This window comes from Lipotes vexillifer, unplaced genomic scaffold (genome assembly GCF_000442215.2).
Source record: "Lipotes vexillifer unplaced genomic scaffold, Lipotes_vexillifer_v1.1 scaffold708, whole genome shotgun sequence".
NCBI lineage: Eukaryota > Metazoa > Chordata > Mammalia > Artiodactyla > Lipotidae > Lipotes > Lipotes vexillifer.
The window spans coordinates 1,160,063-1,176,790 of record NW_006781346.1 but is presented as its reverse complement, the minus strand read 5'-3'; the positions used below and the strand labels follow the sequence as shown (position 1 = coordinate 1,176,790).

Sequence of the window (16,728 nt, the reverse complement as noted above, 5' to 3'; positions counted from 1 at the left end):
GCTGAACCACTTGGCTCTGGTGCAGGAGAGAAATCCCTTGCTTCCAGATTGGTGCAGCAAGGTCTCCTCACTGCAGACATGCTGAAACAACTAGAAAAAGAGTGGATGACACAACAAACTGAGCATGGCACAGGAAGAACAGAATCTGGGACTTCCTCAAAAGGGACAAGAAGAAAGACGAAGGAACCCGATTCAGATTAGTTTTATTTTTATTTTTGCAAATAAAAATCTATTTTAAAATCCTTTTTTTCCTCATATGCATTTACTGCCTGCTGTGGTACTGTGGCTATCTTTTACTGGTCTTTTTTTTTTTTTTTTTTGCTAAGAAAAATTAACTGTTAAGGTTAACTAAACTGCTGTTTGTTTTGTGTCTTAGAGGATTTATTTAAAGATTTATTTAATGGCCATTTGTGGTATAGCACTAAGACAATGCACTATAAGGAACTCTGCGTGGGAATAAAATCAGTTTGGTGAATTGTTTTGACCAGTTTCCTATACCTTTGCTGAGGATGTCACAGGTAGAATTCTTTGACAGAGATTGCTGTCTGTTGTACCCATGTACCAGAGGCTGTTCTAGGTGCTGGAAATACGCCGTAAGTGAGACAGATAATGTTCCTGCCCTTGTGGAGGTTATATTTTGGTATGGTGACAGACAGGAATAAGTTAAATAAATAACGTCAGCTCTGTGAGGGCAAATATTGTTGTCTGTGTAATTCACTGCCATATCTATGGTGCCTGGAATATAGTAGAAGTGCAAATGAATGTGAAATTAATAGATGTGATTTCAGAGATAAATGCTAGGAAGAAGTAGAATAAGGGAAGAGAGTGGTAGTGGTTGGTGGGCTGTTTTACATAGAGTGAGTGGTCTTCCCATGTCCAAAGGCCAGTCTGATGCATAGTGGCCTTTACTTGTCCAATAAAGTTTTAAGCCTTGGTTAGAGATATAGCTGAAAGGAGCTTAAGGACATAGCCTTTGGAGTTGGATAGATCTTGGTTTAGCTTCTCTCATCACTACCAGTTAGTTCAGTAATCTTACCTTCTCTATGGCTTGGTCTCCACATCTGAAAAAGATGGACAATAACACCTACTTAGAGTTGTTTGGGAGGTTCAATGTGATGCGATGCCATATAGCACAGGACTTGGTATGCAGGAAGTGTTTTATAAATGAACCTGAAGCTTTGGGTTCATCCTGGGCTGTGAATTGAGCTCTTGGGTCATTCGAAGAACTAAACTAATTTCTTGAGCAACTGCTAAATCGAGGCTGACTTCAGACTAGGGATTAAACTGATTTGGTTGCAGTTGGGGTCAAGGAGTAGCCAAGTTTACAGTTAGTCATCTCTCTGACTTTTTCTTCAGTAGTTCAGAGTTCAGATGATACTTAATTGATAGCAGTCTTTATTCTTCTAACCTTTGCCTTCATAAAAATAAAGGCTGAACAGGCAGCACAGACTGTATATCTCCCTTACTTGTGGATAATCAATAGTGAAATGCCTGCAAGGGCATATTTCTTTTGATATTTTGCGTTTGAGCAACTTTAACTTATAGGACTTGCTTTCCGCTGTGACTTAACGTCATGGCAGACATAGTCTATTCTTGCCCAGATGGTCTCAAGAAATACCCATGAACTGAACTGGATAATGGGGGGTTGGTCTCGTATTTATGTGATGAGATACCTCACTTAAGAGGGTTATTTTTTTTTTCATAAATTTATTTTATTTTTGGCTGCATCGGGTCTTCATTGCTGCTCTCAGGCTTTCTCTAGTTGGCAGCGAGCGGGGGCTACTCTTCATTGCGGTGCGCGGGCTTCTCACTGCAGTGGCTTCTCTTGTTGCGGAGCACGGGCTCTAGGAGCGCGGGCTTCAGTAGTTGTGGGGCACGGGCTTAGTTGCTCCGTGGCATGTGCGACCTTCCCGGACCAGGGCTCGAACCCATGTCCCCTGCATTGGCAGGCGGATTCTTAACCACTGTGCCACCAGGGGAAGCCCTTAGAGGGTTATTAATTCTCTCACTTTCTCCAGTTTAGAAGCTAGAATTGGTAAGTCAGAGAAGACACTTAGGCAAGACACTTGCAAGTTAAATGTTAGTGAAGCCTCAGATAAGAGGAGTGGGGGTGGGGTGCTGTCAGAGAAGGGCTGCTTGAACATTGAGCTACAGAGTGTTTATAAATACTAGTGATAGTTTACTTTTCACCTTTCCCATCTTTGTCGGGGAGGGAGAGTTCTGTGGTTAGGCAGAAGAAGAGATTAAAAGAAAGATGAAATCAGGTGAAACAAAACAGGAAAAATATAATTGGAATGGCCGTGAATAACTGCAGTGTGTTTAAAATTGTCACTGTGAAATCAGGTCTTCCTTCTCTGCTACAAGTTTGACATGTCACTTATCTTTCTTTGTGGGCTTATGGGGCAAGCTAAGTTGAAGGCATACATTTCACTAAGGTCATGTTTTCAATACTTCCAAAACTTTTTTTTCTTGCAGTTTTCTAACAGGTTTTGAAATACTTGCCTGAAAACCCTCCTTGGACTATTGTGGATTCAGCTGAACATCAGCATTGGGTATGGACTGAGGCTTAGATGCCGAACTCAGTTCCATCAGTACAGATCTGGGTAATTTAGTAAAATGTGGTTAGTACGTAAGTGGTTAACAATAATAACCAATGACTTGTAATGCTTTGTACATTGTTTATGGATGAGTGTGAGTACACAAAATGGAATTGGGTCTTTTGAAAAATGACTTATTGTGAATCACAAACAAAACTGTCATCACAAATCACCAAAAATTCTTACACCTCAGACCTGGAAGTCTATAATTATGATGCAGTCATTTTTTGTGTGTCCAATTGAAAACAAACCTATGAAGATATAATGAAAAGTTGTGGTTTGATAAGAGAAGCAAATGGATAAATGAATTAGACTGTTTCCCTACTCTATTTTCAAAGGTTGTAAAATACATAAACTTGAACAGAGATGACAATGTTTATAAACATGCTTCGGAGCACTATTATCTAAAAGTTTGTCACTCAACATAGTAGGACAATACCAACAGAGACGATAAACAGTAGTTGTCTTAATGGGCAGAAAGATGCCGGAGAAGGGGAAAAAAGCTTTTGAAGTAGGATCGGGTTTTGAAGACTGAATTTAAGAAGCTACTTTTGGCAAATTTGGGTTGAGGAGGCGTTTTGAAGTCCTTTAAAGCTACGCTCTTAGAATCTGCCCAGAGATTCAATATCATGTGCTCCTTAACCAGTCCGGGCCTTTGAAAAGCCCTTGGTGCTTATAGAGGCTTGGGAAAGGCTTGTAACCTCAGTGACTACTTTGTTGTTGTTGTTTTAACATCTTTATTGGAGTATAATTGCTTTACAATGGTGTGTTAGTTTCTGCTTTATAACAAAGTGAATCAGTTATACATATATCCCCATATCTCTTCCCTCTTGCGTCTCCCTCCCTCCCTCCCACCCTCCCTATCCCACCCCTCTAGGTGGTCACAAAGCACCGAGCTGATCTCCCTGTGCTATGCTATGTGGCTGCTTCCCTTTAGCTAGCTGTTTTACATTTGGTAGTGTATATATGTATATATGTACATGCCACTCTCTCACTTCGTCCCAGCTTACCCTTCCCCCTCCCCGTGTCAAGTCCATTCTCTGGTAGGTCTGTGTCTCTATTCCCGTCAGTGACTACTTTGAACTGCTATTTGAGACACCTGTAAAGTGCAGTAAAATTGATAATTCCCTGCTGGGAGATCGTTTTTTTTTTCAAGTGCTTGTAATTAGGTCGAGAGCATATATATTTTTAAAAGTTCCTTAAGTAATTTGTAATGTTCACAAATTGACTTATTCTTTCCTCTTAACAGCTGCATTTGCATTTTCTTAGCATGTTTATCACTCACTGTTATTCTTTAAAAACTGATAAATAGATGTTGGTCACATGTAATTAAAAGTAGTATATAATATAAATTCAAAACAAAGCTCACTTGGAAATAAGAACTTTCCCCTAAGCCACACTTCAGCACATTAACTTACCTTTAACTCTATATACATAAGCCAAGTAAGCTTAAGCCGTGTTTTAAAAATTAATTTTTGTCAAAGGAATATATACATAGCTTTAAAAACCAGAAACAAGCATTTTCAACTCTATTATCTATTTCTTCTAATATTTACCTCATTGACTCTGCATAATATACATCTCCTACTGTCTCTTGAATCATCATTTTAAAGCATTAGCTACTGATTTCCTGTTATAGTAGGTGAGGATTTAGCTTTCTTAAATCACTCCTTTCTTAAATCATTCCTTTTCTCCATTTCTCTTTTGATATAGCTATTATTCATTTTTGTGGTTGTTAAATCAGTATTTTAAAATTATACTCATGACTTTTCTGCTACTTTCTAGGCAATTTCTCCAACTTTATCTTCTAACCTATTGAAAATTTAATTTTCTCTCTTAGTTTTCATTTCTTAGAGCTCATTATTTGATAGCTCCTTTTTTCATTTTGAAAATAAGAGGAGTAACAATAAACAGTGTAATGTCTACATCTGAGAAGAGATTCAAATACACTTTTGAAAAGAAAGAGAGTTACAGAATTCAGAAGAATAAAGGGGAGTATGGCAATGTGTGAGAAAGAAGGTAAGACTTTTGTTGCTTATGAGAATGTTGGCATTCTCTCATTTTTTTTTTAATTGAAGTATAGTTGATTCACAATGTTGTATTAGTTTCAGGTGTACAGCAGAGTGATTCAGTTATGTATATATATGTGTGTGTGCCTGTGTATATTCTTTTTCAGATTCATTTCCCTTATAGGTTATTATAAAATATCAAGTATAGTTCCTTATGCTATACAGTAGGTCCTTGTTGGTTATCTATTTTGTATATAGTAGTGTGTATATGTTAATCCCAAACTCCTAATTTATCCCTCCCCCCTCCTTTCCCCTTTGGTAACCATAAGTTTGTTTTCTACGTCTATGGGTCTATTTCTGTTTCGTACTTAAGTGCATTTGTAACATTTTTTTTTTTAGATTTTACATATAAGTGATATCATATGATTTGTCTTTCTCTGCCTTACTTCACTTAGTATGATAATCTCTAGGTCCATCTATGTTGCTGCAAATGGCATTCATCCTTTTTTATGGCTGAGTAATATTCCATTGTATGTATTTACCACATCTTCTTCATCCATTCATCTGTCAGTGGACACTTAGGTTGCTTCCATGTCTTGACTATTGTAAACAGTGCTGCAATGAACATTGGGGTGCATGTATCTTTTCAAATTATAGTTTTCTCCAGATATATGCCCCGGAGTGGGATCCCTGGATCTTATGGTAATTCTGTTTATAGTTTTTTAAGGAACCTCCATACTGTTCTCCATAGTGGCTGTACCAATTTACATTCCTACCAACAGTGTAGGAGGGTTCCTTTGAGAATATTGACATTCTAACAGCTGGCAATCCTGAGTTCTCAGAAAGTAGATGCTTTCAGCTCTGGCCTTTTCTTGGGGGCTTTCAGCCACTAGAAGAGTCTACCTTGAGATGATAGAAGAAAAACCTCCCATGATTTAGTCTCCTAAGTTCTGCACAGTGATTTAATTTTGTCACCATCTGGTCCATATACTGTGACTTTTTACTCAATTATATGTGCAAATTCACATAAATGATTTCCAGCTGAATTATCAATTCTGACTCCTGTTATTTAATTTTTAGTAATATTAGAACTCATATATTTTCATATATTCTTTTAACTATAAGTCTTGCCTTGATCTTAAAACTTTTTAGCTTCTCTTATTTTCCTCAGCTAATGCTCTTCCCTTACCAACTTAATACATCATATTGTATTGTTACAGCAAAGTTTACAATGTATGCATGTGTGTATTATCCTTATTCATTTACAGACAATTCTAGTGACACTATATGTATTTCTCAGAGGCCATTATCTTATTAATGGAATTTAAACCACTCAAAGCTAATTAAGAGTGCTGTAAAATGTAACCAGAGAATATGAATGTTTAATGCAATCAAAAAATATTGGAAAATGCGTTAGAGAATACACCTTTAAATTATTCCCAGAAGTTTTATTAGGTCGTTCCCTATAGATTCATATAAGTTTTTTTTTATCAGTTATGACTCAAAGTTAAATTTCTCTTTTTGAGCTTAAAACTCTTTCTAGGAAAAAAGTACTGAATTTTTTTTTTAAGTGTCATATAGTTCCTCTCTCTCCCCCCCTGCTCCCATCCTTGTTTGTATTTATCCTCTTGTTCTTGTTTCATGGATACAATCAATATCTTATTTCCCTAAAGATATTATAGTTTTTGTTTTAAGTTCTTTTCTGTTTCCTCCTTTTTTTTTAATTTAAAAGTGAGGAATTATGGGACTTCCCTGGTGGTCCAGTGGTTAAGACTCCATGCTTCCACTGCACGGGGCACGGGTTCAATCCCTGGTTGGGGAACTAAGATCCCACACGCCTTGCAGTGTGGTCAAAAAAAAAAAAGAAAGTGAGGAATTAAGCTAACAGAAGCTCTGTTTACATGGGTAAGGCTTTTGGGTTTTGATATAGGTTGATTGGATCATAAGCTGGCTTTTTTTTTAATTGAGAAATAATTGACATATAACACTGTAATTTTAAGGTATGCAGTGTGTTTATATATTGTAATATGATTACTTCAGGAGCATTAGCTAATAACCTTTATCATGTCATATTTATCATTTCTTTTTATGTTAACGGTAGGTAAGATTTAGTCTCTTAGTAACTTTAAAGTTTATAATACAGTATTATTGACTATAATCACTATATTGTACCTTAGATCTCCAGAACGTATTTATTTACTAGTTACAAGTTTGTACCTTTAGTATCGCCCCAATTCCCCCATCCCCAGCCCTTGGTAACCACGTTCCACTCTCTGTTTTTACAAGTTCAGTTTTCTTAGATTCCACATATAAGTAAGATCATACAGTATTTGTCCTTCTCTGATTTACCTCACTTAGCATAATGCCTTTAAAGTCCATCTATGTTGTTCCAAATGGCAGGATTTCCTTCTTTGTCATGGCTAAATAATATTCCGTTGTATATATATATATATATATATATATATATATATATAAACACCACATCTTCTCTATCCATTCAGCTGTTGACAGACACTTAGGTTGTTTCCATATCTCGACTATTGTGAATAAAGATGCAATGAACATGGGTATGCAGATATTGCTTTGAGATACTGATTTCAGTTCCTTTGGATGTATACCCAGGAGTGGGATTGTTGGATCATATGGTACTTCAATTTTTAATTTTTTGAGGAACTGCCATACTGTTTTCCGTAATGGTCAGCTCAATTTACAATCCCACCAACTGTGCACAAGGGTCTCCTTTTCTCCATATCCTCACCAATGTTGTCTTCTTGATAAAAGCCATCCTAACAGGTGTGAAGTGAAATCTCACTGTGGTTTTGATTTGCATGTCCCTGATGATTAGTGATGTTGACCATCTTTTCATATATTTGTTGGCCATTTGTATGTCTTCTTTGGAAAAATATCTATTCAGGTCCTTTGCCCATTTTTAATTGGATTATTTTCTTTTTTTTGCTGTTGAGTTGTATGAGTTCTTTATATATTTTGGATATTAGACCTTTATCAGATATATGGTTTACGAATTCTCCCATTCTGTAGATTGTCTATTCAATTTATTGATGGTATCCTTTGCTATGCAGAAGCTCATTAGTTTAACGTAGTCCCACTTATTCATTTTAGTTTTTGTTTCCTGTGTTTTGGTGACTTATCTAGGAAATCACTGCCTGGACCAATGTCAAGGATCTTTTCCCCTATGTTTTCTTCTGGGAGTTTTATGGCTTCAGGTCTTACATTTGAATCTTTGATTGATTTTGGGTTAATTTTTGTGAATGCTGTAGGGTAAGTTTCGTTCTTTTGCATGTGGATATCTAGTTTTCCTAGCACCATTTATTGAAGAAACTGTCCTTTCCCCATTGTGTATTCTTGGCACCCTTGTCAAAAATTAGCTGACTGTATATATGGTACTATATATATGCCAGTACCATACTGTTATTTTTTTTTAATACATTTATTTTATTTATTTATTTTTGGCTGCAACGGGTCTTCGTTGCTGTGTGTGGGCTTTCTCTAGTTGTGGTGAGTGGGGGCTACTCTTCCTTGAGGTGTGCGGACTTCTCATTGCGGTGGCTTCTCTTGTCGCGGAGCACGGGCTCTAGCACGCAGGCTCAGTAGTTGTGGCTTGCAGTTTCTAGAGCACAGGCTCAGTAGTTGTGGCACACGGGCTTAGTTGCTCCGCAGTGTGTGGGATCTTCCCGGACCGGGGCACGAACCCATGTCCCCTGCATCGGCAGGCGGACTCTCAACCACTGCGCCACCAGGGAAGCCCCACTTTCCTTGCTTTTGATGGCTTTGACAGCTTTGAGGAGGACTAGTCACGTATTCTACAGAATGTCCCTCAATTGGGATTTGTCTGATGTTTTTCTTAGGATTAGACTGGAGTTATGGGTTTTGAGAGGAAGACCACAGAGGTAAAGTGCTGTTCTTATCCCACCATGTCAAAGGTACATACTATCAACATGACCTCCCTGTTGATGTTAACCTTGATCTTCTGGGGGGCACGAGCCCATGTCCCCTGCATCGGCAGGCGGACTCTCAACCACTGCGCCACCAGGGAAGCCCCACTTTCCTTGCTTTTGATGGCTTTGACAGCTTTGAGGAGGACTAGTCACGTATTCTACAGAATGTCCCTCAATTGGGATTTGTCTGATGTTTTTCTTAGGATTAGACTGGAGTTATGGGTTTTGAGAGGAAGACCACAGAGGTAAAGTGCTGTTCTTATCCCACCATGTCAAAGGTACATACTATCAACATGACCTCCCTGTTGATGTTAACCTTGATCTTCTGGCTGACGTAATGTTTATCAGGTTTCTCCACTGTAAAGTACTCTCCCCGACCCCTCCCCACCGCCGTTCCATGCCGTATGCTTTGGAAAGCAGTCACTATGCACAGCCCACACTTCAGGAGTGAGGGGTGTATGCTCCACCTCCTTGGAGGTGGGGGGGTATCTACATAAATTATTTGGAGTTATTCTGCATACGAAATTTGTCTTTTCTCCCATATTTATTTATTCGTTCAATTTATTTATATTAGTATGGCTTGATGGGTATTTATTTATTTATTTATTGGGTATTTATTTTATACTTTGGGTCATAATACAGTAATGCTTCATCTTGTTGCTCAAATTGTTCTAGCTTTGGTTACTGCAAACTCTTTCAGTTGGTCTTGTATCCCTTTGATATATCCTCATCATTTGTTTTTGTTGTTACTGTGTTTCGTTTTTTTAGCATTCTTATTTTTTTTGGCACTACAAGATGCTCAAGACTCATCTTGTATATACTCTGCCTAGTTCTAGAATCAGACATTTCTCCAAGGAGCCCTGGTTCTTTTTTTTTTTTTTTTTTGTTCTCCAAGGAGCCCTGGTTTTTTTTTTTTTTTTTTTTTTGCCGTGGGGGTGTGGAGAATGATACTAGAAACCAAGATCTGAGTGCTAGGTATTCTTGTTGCTGCTGGGTATCATTGCTTCCAGGGTCTCTCAGCTTGCAGAGCAAGGAAATATATATGAGTATACCAACTTATGTACATATACATATCTACAAGTATTTATGTATATATATATATTGTGTGTGTGTGTATATATACAATATATCTAACCATCTGTATTTATATTAAGCTAATCATGAGTTTATACTGATGGCCTCAACTCTAATCCAGAACCTGGATCATTCTAGCCTTCTCTACTGGCTTGTCTGTGGCCTCCCACTCTAGCAGAGAGAAAACAACCTCCTGCCATCCACTGTCCATTTACTTGATTGTCTAATTCCAGTATACATTCGGCCCTCTGTATCTGCAGACTTGAAAGCTGAAAGCTTTTCATATACACTTTTAGCCAATTGTTTTTTTTTTTTCAGCCTCTTGCTTTTCTGAAGTATCAAGGCCTTCAATTCCTGAGCGTTTCCAGAGTTACAGATGTCATTGCTCGTTTCTTGGTACAGTCACTCTCTGCAGGCACTGAGGTGTCAGTGTTTCCTCTGCTAAGCTGTTACTTCTCTGTCAGCTTTCTGTCTTCCAAAATTATGTTAAGCTTTCTTGTCCTTGTGGGTTTATGCCACACAAGGATGTATGTGTATTTTGCAAATACAGCTCTTAATGTACAGTTGTGATCAAAAATAATTGTGTGCAGTTGATGTCTTTCTTTTTTCCCCCCCTTTAAAAAAAAATCAAATTTATTTAGGTATTATTTACATACAGAATAATATGTACCCATTTTTTAAATTATTAAAGATTAATTAATTAATTGATTTTTATTGAACTGTAGTTAACATACATGCTCATTTCTTCATGAGCATTCCCTGACTGCTCTTGGGTCAGGAATAAACCTATAAAAAACTATCAGTTGTATTCTTTTGAAACTTGCTGAAGTTAACTTTTCTGCTTCATCTGTGGTTGCTCCCATGGCAACACCATAGTAACTGTAACTGCTGGCAGGGTTTGAAAGTTTCTACTTTGACTTTCTTTTATGGCAGTTGGCTCTTTCACACACTCTCTTTCTTATTCTTTTGCAGCATGTGGAATACCAGCAGGGCAGACTTTTATATTATGGACAACTTAACTTTGGACATATCATAAAATAGGGGACAGAATTCAAGATCTGTTTAGTAACAGGAATGAAATACTTATAAAATTCCTAATTGTTTCTATAATTCCAATAAATGGAACTGGTACCTTCTAATGGTTTACAGTTATGGTTTTTTAAAAGTTTGTACAAGTTTATTTATTTGCTTATTATTGAGGTATAGTTGATGCACAATATTATATAAATTTCAGGTGTACAACCTAGTGATTCACAATTTTTAAAGGTTATATTCCACTTGTAGTTTTTATAAAATATTGGCTACATTCCCTGTGTTGTACAGTATATCCTTGTAGCTCATTTATTTCATACATAGTAGTCTGTACCTTTTACTCCCCCACCCCTATCTTGCCCCTCCTCCCTTCCCTCTCCCCACTGGTAACCACTAGTTTATTCTCTATATCTGCGAGTCTGTTTCTTTTTTGTTATATTCACTAATTTATTTTTCAGATTCCATATATAAGTAATATATATTTTATGCTTTACTGAATGTACTGAAAGGGCTGCATGCATTTTTTTTATCCTAAGGGATTAAATGGGATGAGGTGAAATAGCAATTTTAAGAAGGGGTACTGAACTAGGTGAAGGCTTAGATTAAAGAGATGCTTTTAGTGTGCCCACTATGGGATGCATGGCTTCTCTTAAGTGATCTCATTTACTTTTATTCTGCAAATGACCACAATGGAGCTATGAACCCTTTACAGAAATGAACTTGGAGCCTTTGTCTTCAGTCAGGGCAGAGCCAAAGTGGGAAGTCAGGGCCTGTGCTCTTTCCACTGGGCTTAGGTCCTATATTTCCCTAGCTTAGGTTTCCCTAGCTTAGGTTTCCCTAGCTTAGGTTTCCCTAGCTTAGGTCCTGTATTTCCCCTGTGCTTTGCTTCCAGGTTAATGAGAGCCAGTGTAGCACAGTGGGTACGCATGGACTCTGAAGCCACACTGCCTGCATTCAAATATCTATTATACCATGTACCACTTGGGATCTTTGCCTCAGTTTCTCTATCTGTAAAATGGAGAGAATGATAGTTGTGGTGGGAATTAATATTGTAAAACACCTAGTAAACATTATATCAATATAAGTGTTTACTAAATAATAGGTAAATTGTGTTGCACTTCTTGTCCTCCTACTGTGCTCAATACTAAAAGGAAAGCAGATATTGTCTTTAGGTCTTCCCATAAGGGCCAGCTCTGTGGAAACAGAAATGTGTATAGATGTGAGAGAGTTCCTTCTAACATGGAAGGTTTGGGCTAGACAGGTAATACGTTTTAACTAAAATGTCACTTAGCAGCGCTAACCCTCAAATGATGTTCTTAAGCAAAGTCTAAGTGCTTATAAGACTTGTATATCGTTGAATAGCTATGTAGAGCTTTAATAAGGGTGAAAAATTCCACTGGTTGAACTGAAATAATCAGATGAGGAATGGTAAAATAATCTAATTATTTTGTCTTTCTAAAGTGAGGGGGCCGAGCTAGATGACTTCAAATACATGTGACTTTTATAATCATTAAGCTTCTTGGTTTAGTCAGCTAGCTCAGACCTGGAATGTAGATGCTAATGTGCTTAGATTAAAAAGTGGAATGATGTAATAGCTGAAAATCCTCTGGTGTCATTTTGCCTAATTAAAATCCCCAAAGCTGCCTATCTGGCACATAAAAGCAACCACTAGATTGCAGAGATCTTTGGTCATAACTTTGTGTCCTTTTGTCCACGAGCCATTGTAACCCCTTATCCCTATGTTGAATAAGTCAATGACCTTGGTGCCCTACTGCACCTGAGGTTACTTTTTAAATGAAGGAATTAAGACAATATTGTTATCACCTGTAGGCGGGTGACCTGCCCAGGATGTTATCCAGTGCAGACTCAGGGACAGCACGTCTGTTTCAGATTACCAATTCCACATGGGGAATTGAATAGTGTCAACAACTAAAGATTAGCCTTTGCTTGTTTGTAGAAACGACAAAGTAAAGGAGCTAGAAGAGTTCATAGTCTGAGGGGTAAACACACTGAAAAGGATAGTGTTTCTCATTCTGGGAGACGGTTTTATATCAGTCTGAGAAAAGCATCTGAGTAATTTTAATCAAACACCCTGGGCTTAGGCTAGACTTCCAGTGGCTCATCCACATGATGGATGGATAAAGAGCACTGATTGGAGAATCAGTGGCTCCTGAAGAGGCAGCTGTTGAAGGTTCTCGCCAGGCAATTGTCTGGCAATTGTCTTGATTAATGAGATTATGCAGTTGCAAAGCAAACAAAGCTGAGGCTGCTAAGTTGACCAGGAAAAGTCATTTTTTTTCCCTTTGTATTGTAGAGCAGGTGCCTATAGGACCAGAGAAACACTGGGGTGCCCAGCTGACCTTCATTAACATCAGATCAGTTGCTAATTTTAGTAAGCATTTGATTAGTATTTGGGATGTTATGGTCAGGAATTTCTTCATTTGCCATTTTCCCCCACTGGGAAGATCCTATTGAAGTGATATCTCTGTGTTTAGTTTTCCAAGTACTATTGACCCTTGAACAACTCAGAGGTTAGGGACGCTGGACCTTCCACACAGTCAAAAATTTACTTATAATTAATAGCCGGCCCTCTGTACAAGTGGTTCCCCCGTATGTGTGATTCCACATCTACAGGCGGATTCAACCAACCCTGGATCATGTAGTACTGTATTATTTACTATTGAAAAGAATCCTTATGTAAGTAAGTGGACCCATGCAGTTCAAACCTGTGTCGTTCAAGGGTTAACTGTGGTTGGAATTCTTGACAATAACCCCCCAGAATGCTGCTGCTAGTAGTAGCTATTAACTGAGTATCTATTGCATGGAAAAGGAAGAAAGGCAATATTATGTATTGTTTAAGAGCTGGGCACTGAAATGAAACTCCTGGGTTTCATTCCTCACTGTACTATTTACAGGCTTTGTGATTTTGAGCAAATTAACCTTTCTGGGCCTCAATTTTCTCATTTATAAAATGGAAATAGTAAGTGCTCCATCCATGTTAGCTGCTGTTGTTAACAGCATCGTTGTTGTTGCTGATTTCATCAGCTGACCAGTGACTGCGGGAAGAGTGCAAAGTCTGTTGTACCCATACATCGACCCCTTTCTGGGTCCTTCTCACATCAAGTATGATGGAGGGAGATAAGTGAGTGAACCAAATATCCTGGTGGTCTGAGACATTTCCCGTCTGTGACTTCAGTTTTTCTCTCCAGCAGCAGCTTCCCAGTGAGTACGGGTGACTTCATTCTTTCTCATGATAATTATTTTCTGGTTCATTAGCTGGGATATCAAGGTTTTCTGGCTTACCACTGTGAATAGATAAACCTTGATTGATTTTTTTCCATTACCAATGGCTGTAAGCTAAGAGATTTGGTTGGTCACAAATTAAGGAACTTGCCCCACCATTCTTTTTTTTTGGGGGGGCGGTTACGTGGGCCTCTCACTGTTGTGGCCTCTCCCGTTGCGGAGCACAGGCTCCGGACGCGCAGGCTCAGCGGCCATGGCTCACGGGCCCAGCCGCTCCGCGGGATGTGGGATCTTTCCGGACCGGGGCACGAACCCGTGTCCCCTGCATCGGCAGGCGGACTCTCAACCACTGCGCCACCAGGGAAGCTCTGCCCCAACATTCTTGAAACCTCTCTGACCAGGGCAATACTTAGTCTTAATTAAGATAGTGCTCTTGAGGAGCAGAGAGTTAGGAGTTATATTCCTGTGCTGAGAAGAAAAGGACTAAAGAGAAAAGCCTGAGACTAGACATTTGCAGAGCAGCTCAGCTGGTTGAGAGTTGGCTTTGTTTAACGCCCAACTTCTTAGATTTTCCTCGGCTGAGTGGGCTTGGTGGGACATTAGCTTGAGAGTGTTGCTTAGCAACGAGATTTTGTGGGACCCAATTCTCAAAGAGTCAAGCAACCCATCCCCTGCCTACCCTCCACCAACCCTCAGCTACCATCCTGAGCCTCCTGTTAGATAATCAAGTGTGTGCTGGAGGGAGGGACCAGAGACAGGGGGCAAAGTTTAATCGTTGAACTAAGCAGCCTGGAAGTATTTAATCTGTAGCACCTAGTTCCCCGGAGGGATCCAGCCTGGACTGGAAGTGGGCAGCGCTCCAGAGACGTGGGAGTGAACGCTGCACGGAAATATCTGCTCACCTCAGGAGAAACCAAACTTGGGGAAAATGTTTGCGGTACACTTGATGGCATTTTACTTCACCAAGCTGAAGGAGGATCAGATCAAGAAGGTAAGTACTCACAGAGCTGAGAAATACGTGGTTCAGTCTTCCCTGACAGAGTTAATTGATCCCGTGCCTACATGTGAAGAGATTTAAGAGAGCTTATTAGAAAAGGTACAGGGTGCACAGAGGCAGTAAAAACTCACAGAAGGGGAAGAGGAAGTAAATCTCCCATGGGCTGCACATTGCATACTGTCCTGAGCCTTCAATTTCACTTGGACTTCAGATACCAGATGGGAAGGGGATGAGGAGAAAGTCTTTAGAAAGCTTGAAGACAATTGTGTTTGATGTGAGGAATGTTTGGGGGAAAGGCTACAAAGAAGAGTCATTTTTAAAGAAAATTTGAGAACTCATTAAAGTAATTCACATGATTCTTCACATGCTTGGAAGGATATAAATACGGATACCAAGAGGGGTGTGAGTTTTTACTTACAGTATTCAAAATATATGTTGTTGGCACGTGCTGTTGGCCAGCGGTGTGCTCTTAATGATGTGCGTTATTTTGCCACTTTGCCCAAGAAACCTGTCTACAAAATTGATTCCAAGGTCGGCTGGTTAAAAGTTGCCAAGGCTCAAATGGGGGCCAGCCACCAGCATTCTCTCCTGGCAGCCTAGAATGAGCCCAGCCTGCCCCTCTAGCCACACCAGCTGCCATTGGCAGGGCTCTGGGCACGAGCATCTCTCAATTTATAGATAACAGAAGTCCTCCCAGCAGGTGGATTTAGCCAAGATTACCCAGGTATTTAAGGTGGAGTGAGGATTAAACCCAAACCTCTGAATCCTCCTTCAGCATTCTTTCCATTGTGTCATGATGCCTCCTGGCTTTTCAAACTGAAAGAAAGCAAGCATGGCACCTGACAGCCCTCCTGTGCTGGGTGGGATAACCTCCCACTACATTCTGTTCATTAGGGAGTTGGGTTGCAGGTCATAGCAAATCTTAAAATATTGTAAATCAATCAGTTATCTTAATTTTCATTTATTGATTAGATTCATGGAGCTCTCTACTAGCTTCTTAAGGAGGTGGAAAAGTCCTATACAGCACTGGTTAAGAATTCATTTTCTGTTACCACCTCTTACTAAAGATGTAACCTGTATGGTGTCTCTCCGGCCCTCAAGGGGAGTCTTTGGACCTTTATACCTCTAGTTCTAGCAAATTAGTTTCGTTTCCTTGGGCCCCTTTGTGGTGGTTAACCTTTAGTTACACCCAAGAATCAGGCTAGACATGTTTGTCCACCAGCCCAGGTGCAGGCCCAGGAGGTGGGATTGCAGCCTCCATTGATCTGTTCCAGGTCCTTCGGGGAGGAGGGTCAGCGTTTGTCAAGGCCTGGGGTTGACCCCTCTCTCTCTCCCAGGGGAAGGCAAGATAGCTAAGCGTGAGCTGAGCAGGGATAGTCAGGAGCACTTTCCAGCCACCTTGATGAGTGAGCCAGCAGGTTTCTGGGGTAGCAAGGGTGGCCAGTTTATGAGTTGCTGCGTTGAGTCACAGGTTCCGAGAACACCAACTCATTCACTCCTCCTCGTGGTGACAACACACCTGGTCAAAAGGCACGGGCTCTTTCTTTGTCCCGGTCAGGTAGCAAGTCCCCTCCATAGTTTCTGTGCTTCCTGCTTCTAGAGTTGTCAAGATCCTGGGTGCTGCTTGCCTACGAGGGTTACTATTCAGACCCTGGGACAATTTTTTAATATTTCCTTATACCAACATTAAAACTAAACCAAAACAAAACAGGAAGGAAGGGGAAGAAAGAAGGAAGGAAGGAAAGAAGGAAGAGAAAGAGAAAGGAAGGAAAGAAGGAAGAGAGAGAAAGAAAAAGAAAGGAAGGGGGGAGGGGAGGGGG

The 16,728-nt window shown here is 39.7% G+C and overlaps 2 protein-coding genes across 2 annotated transcripts in view; both read left to right on the top strand.

The window, feature by feature from the left end:
* Nucleotides 1-201, top strand: part of SUPV3L1 (Suv3 like RNA helicase) — a 24,023-nt gene extending 23,822 nt beyond the window's left edge. Inside the window, 1 exon segment of the mRNA XM_007454571.1 lies at nt 1-201. This exon segment is cut by the window's left edge and continues 34 nt beyond it. Within this exon segment, the coding sequence (XP_007454633.1) occupies nt 1-201 (201 nt within the window).
* Nucleotides 202-14,708: 14,507 nt separating this feature from the next.
* Nucleotides 14,709-16,728, top strand: part of HKDC1 (hexokinase domain containing 1) — a 42,280-nt gene continuing 40,260 nt past the window's right edge. The window contains exon 1 of the mRNA XM_007454570.1: nt 14,709-14,902. Coding sequence (XP_007454632.1) covers nt 14,840-14,902 — 63 coding nt within the window. The 5' untranslated portion in view covers nt 14,709-14,839. The remainder of the gene's footprint in view (nt 14,903-16,728) is intronic.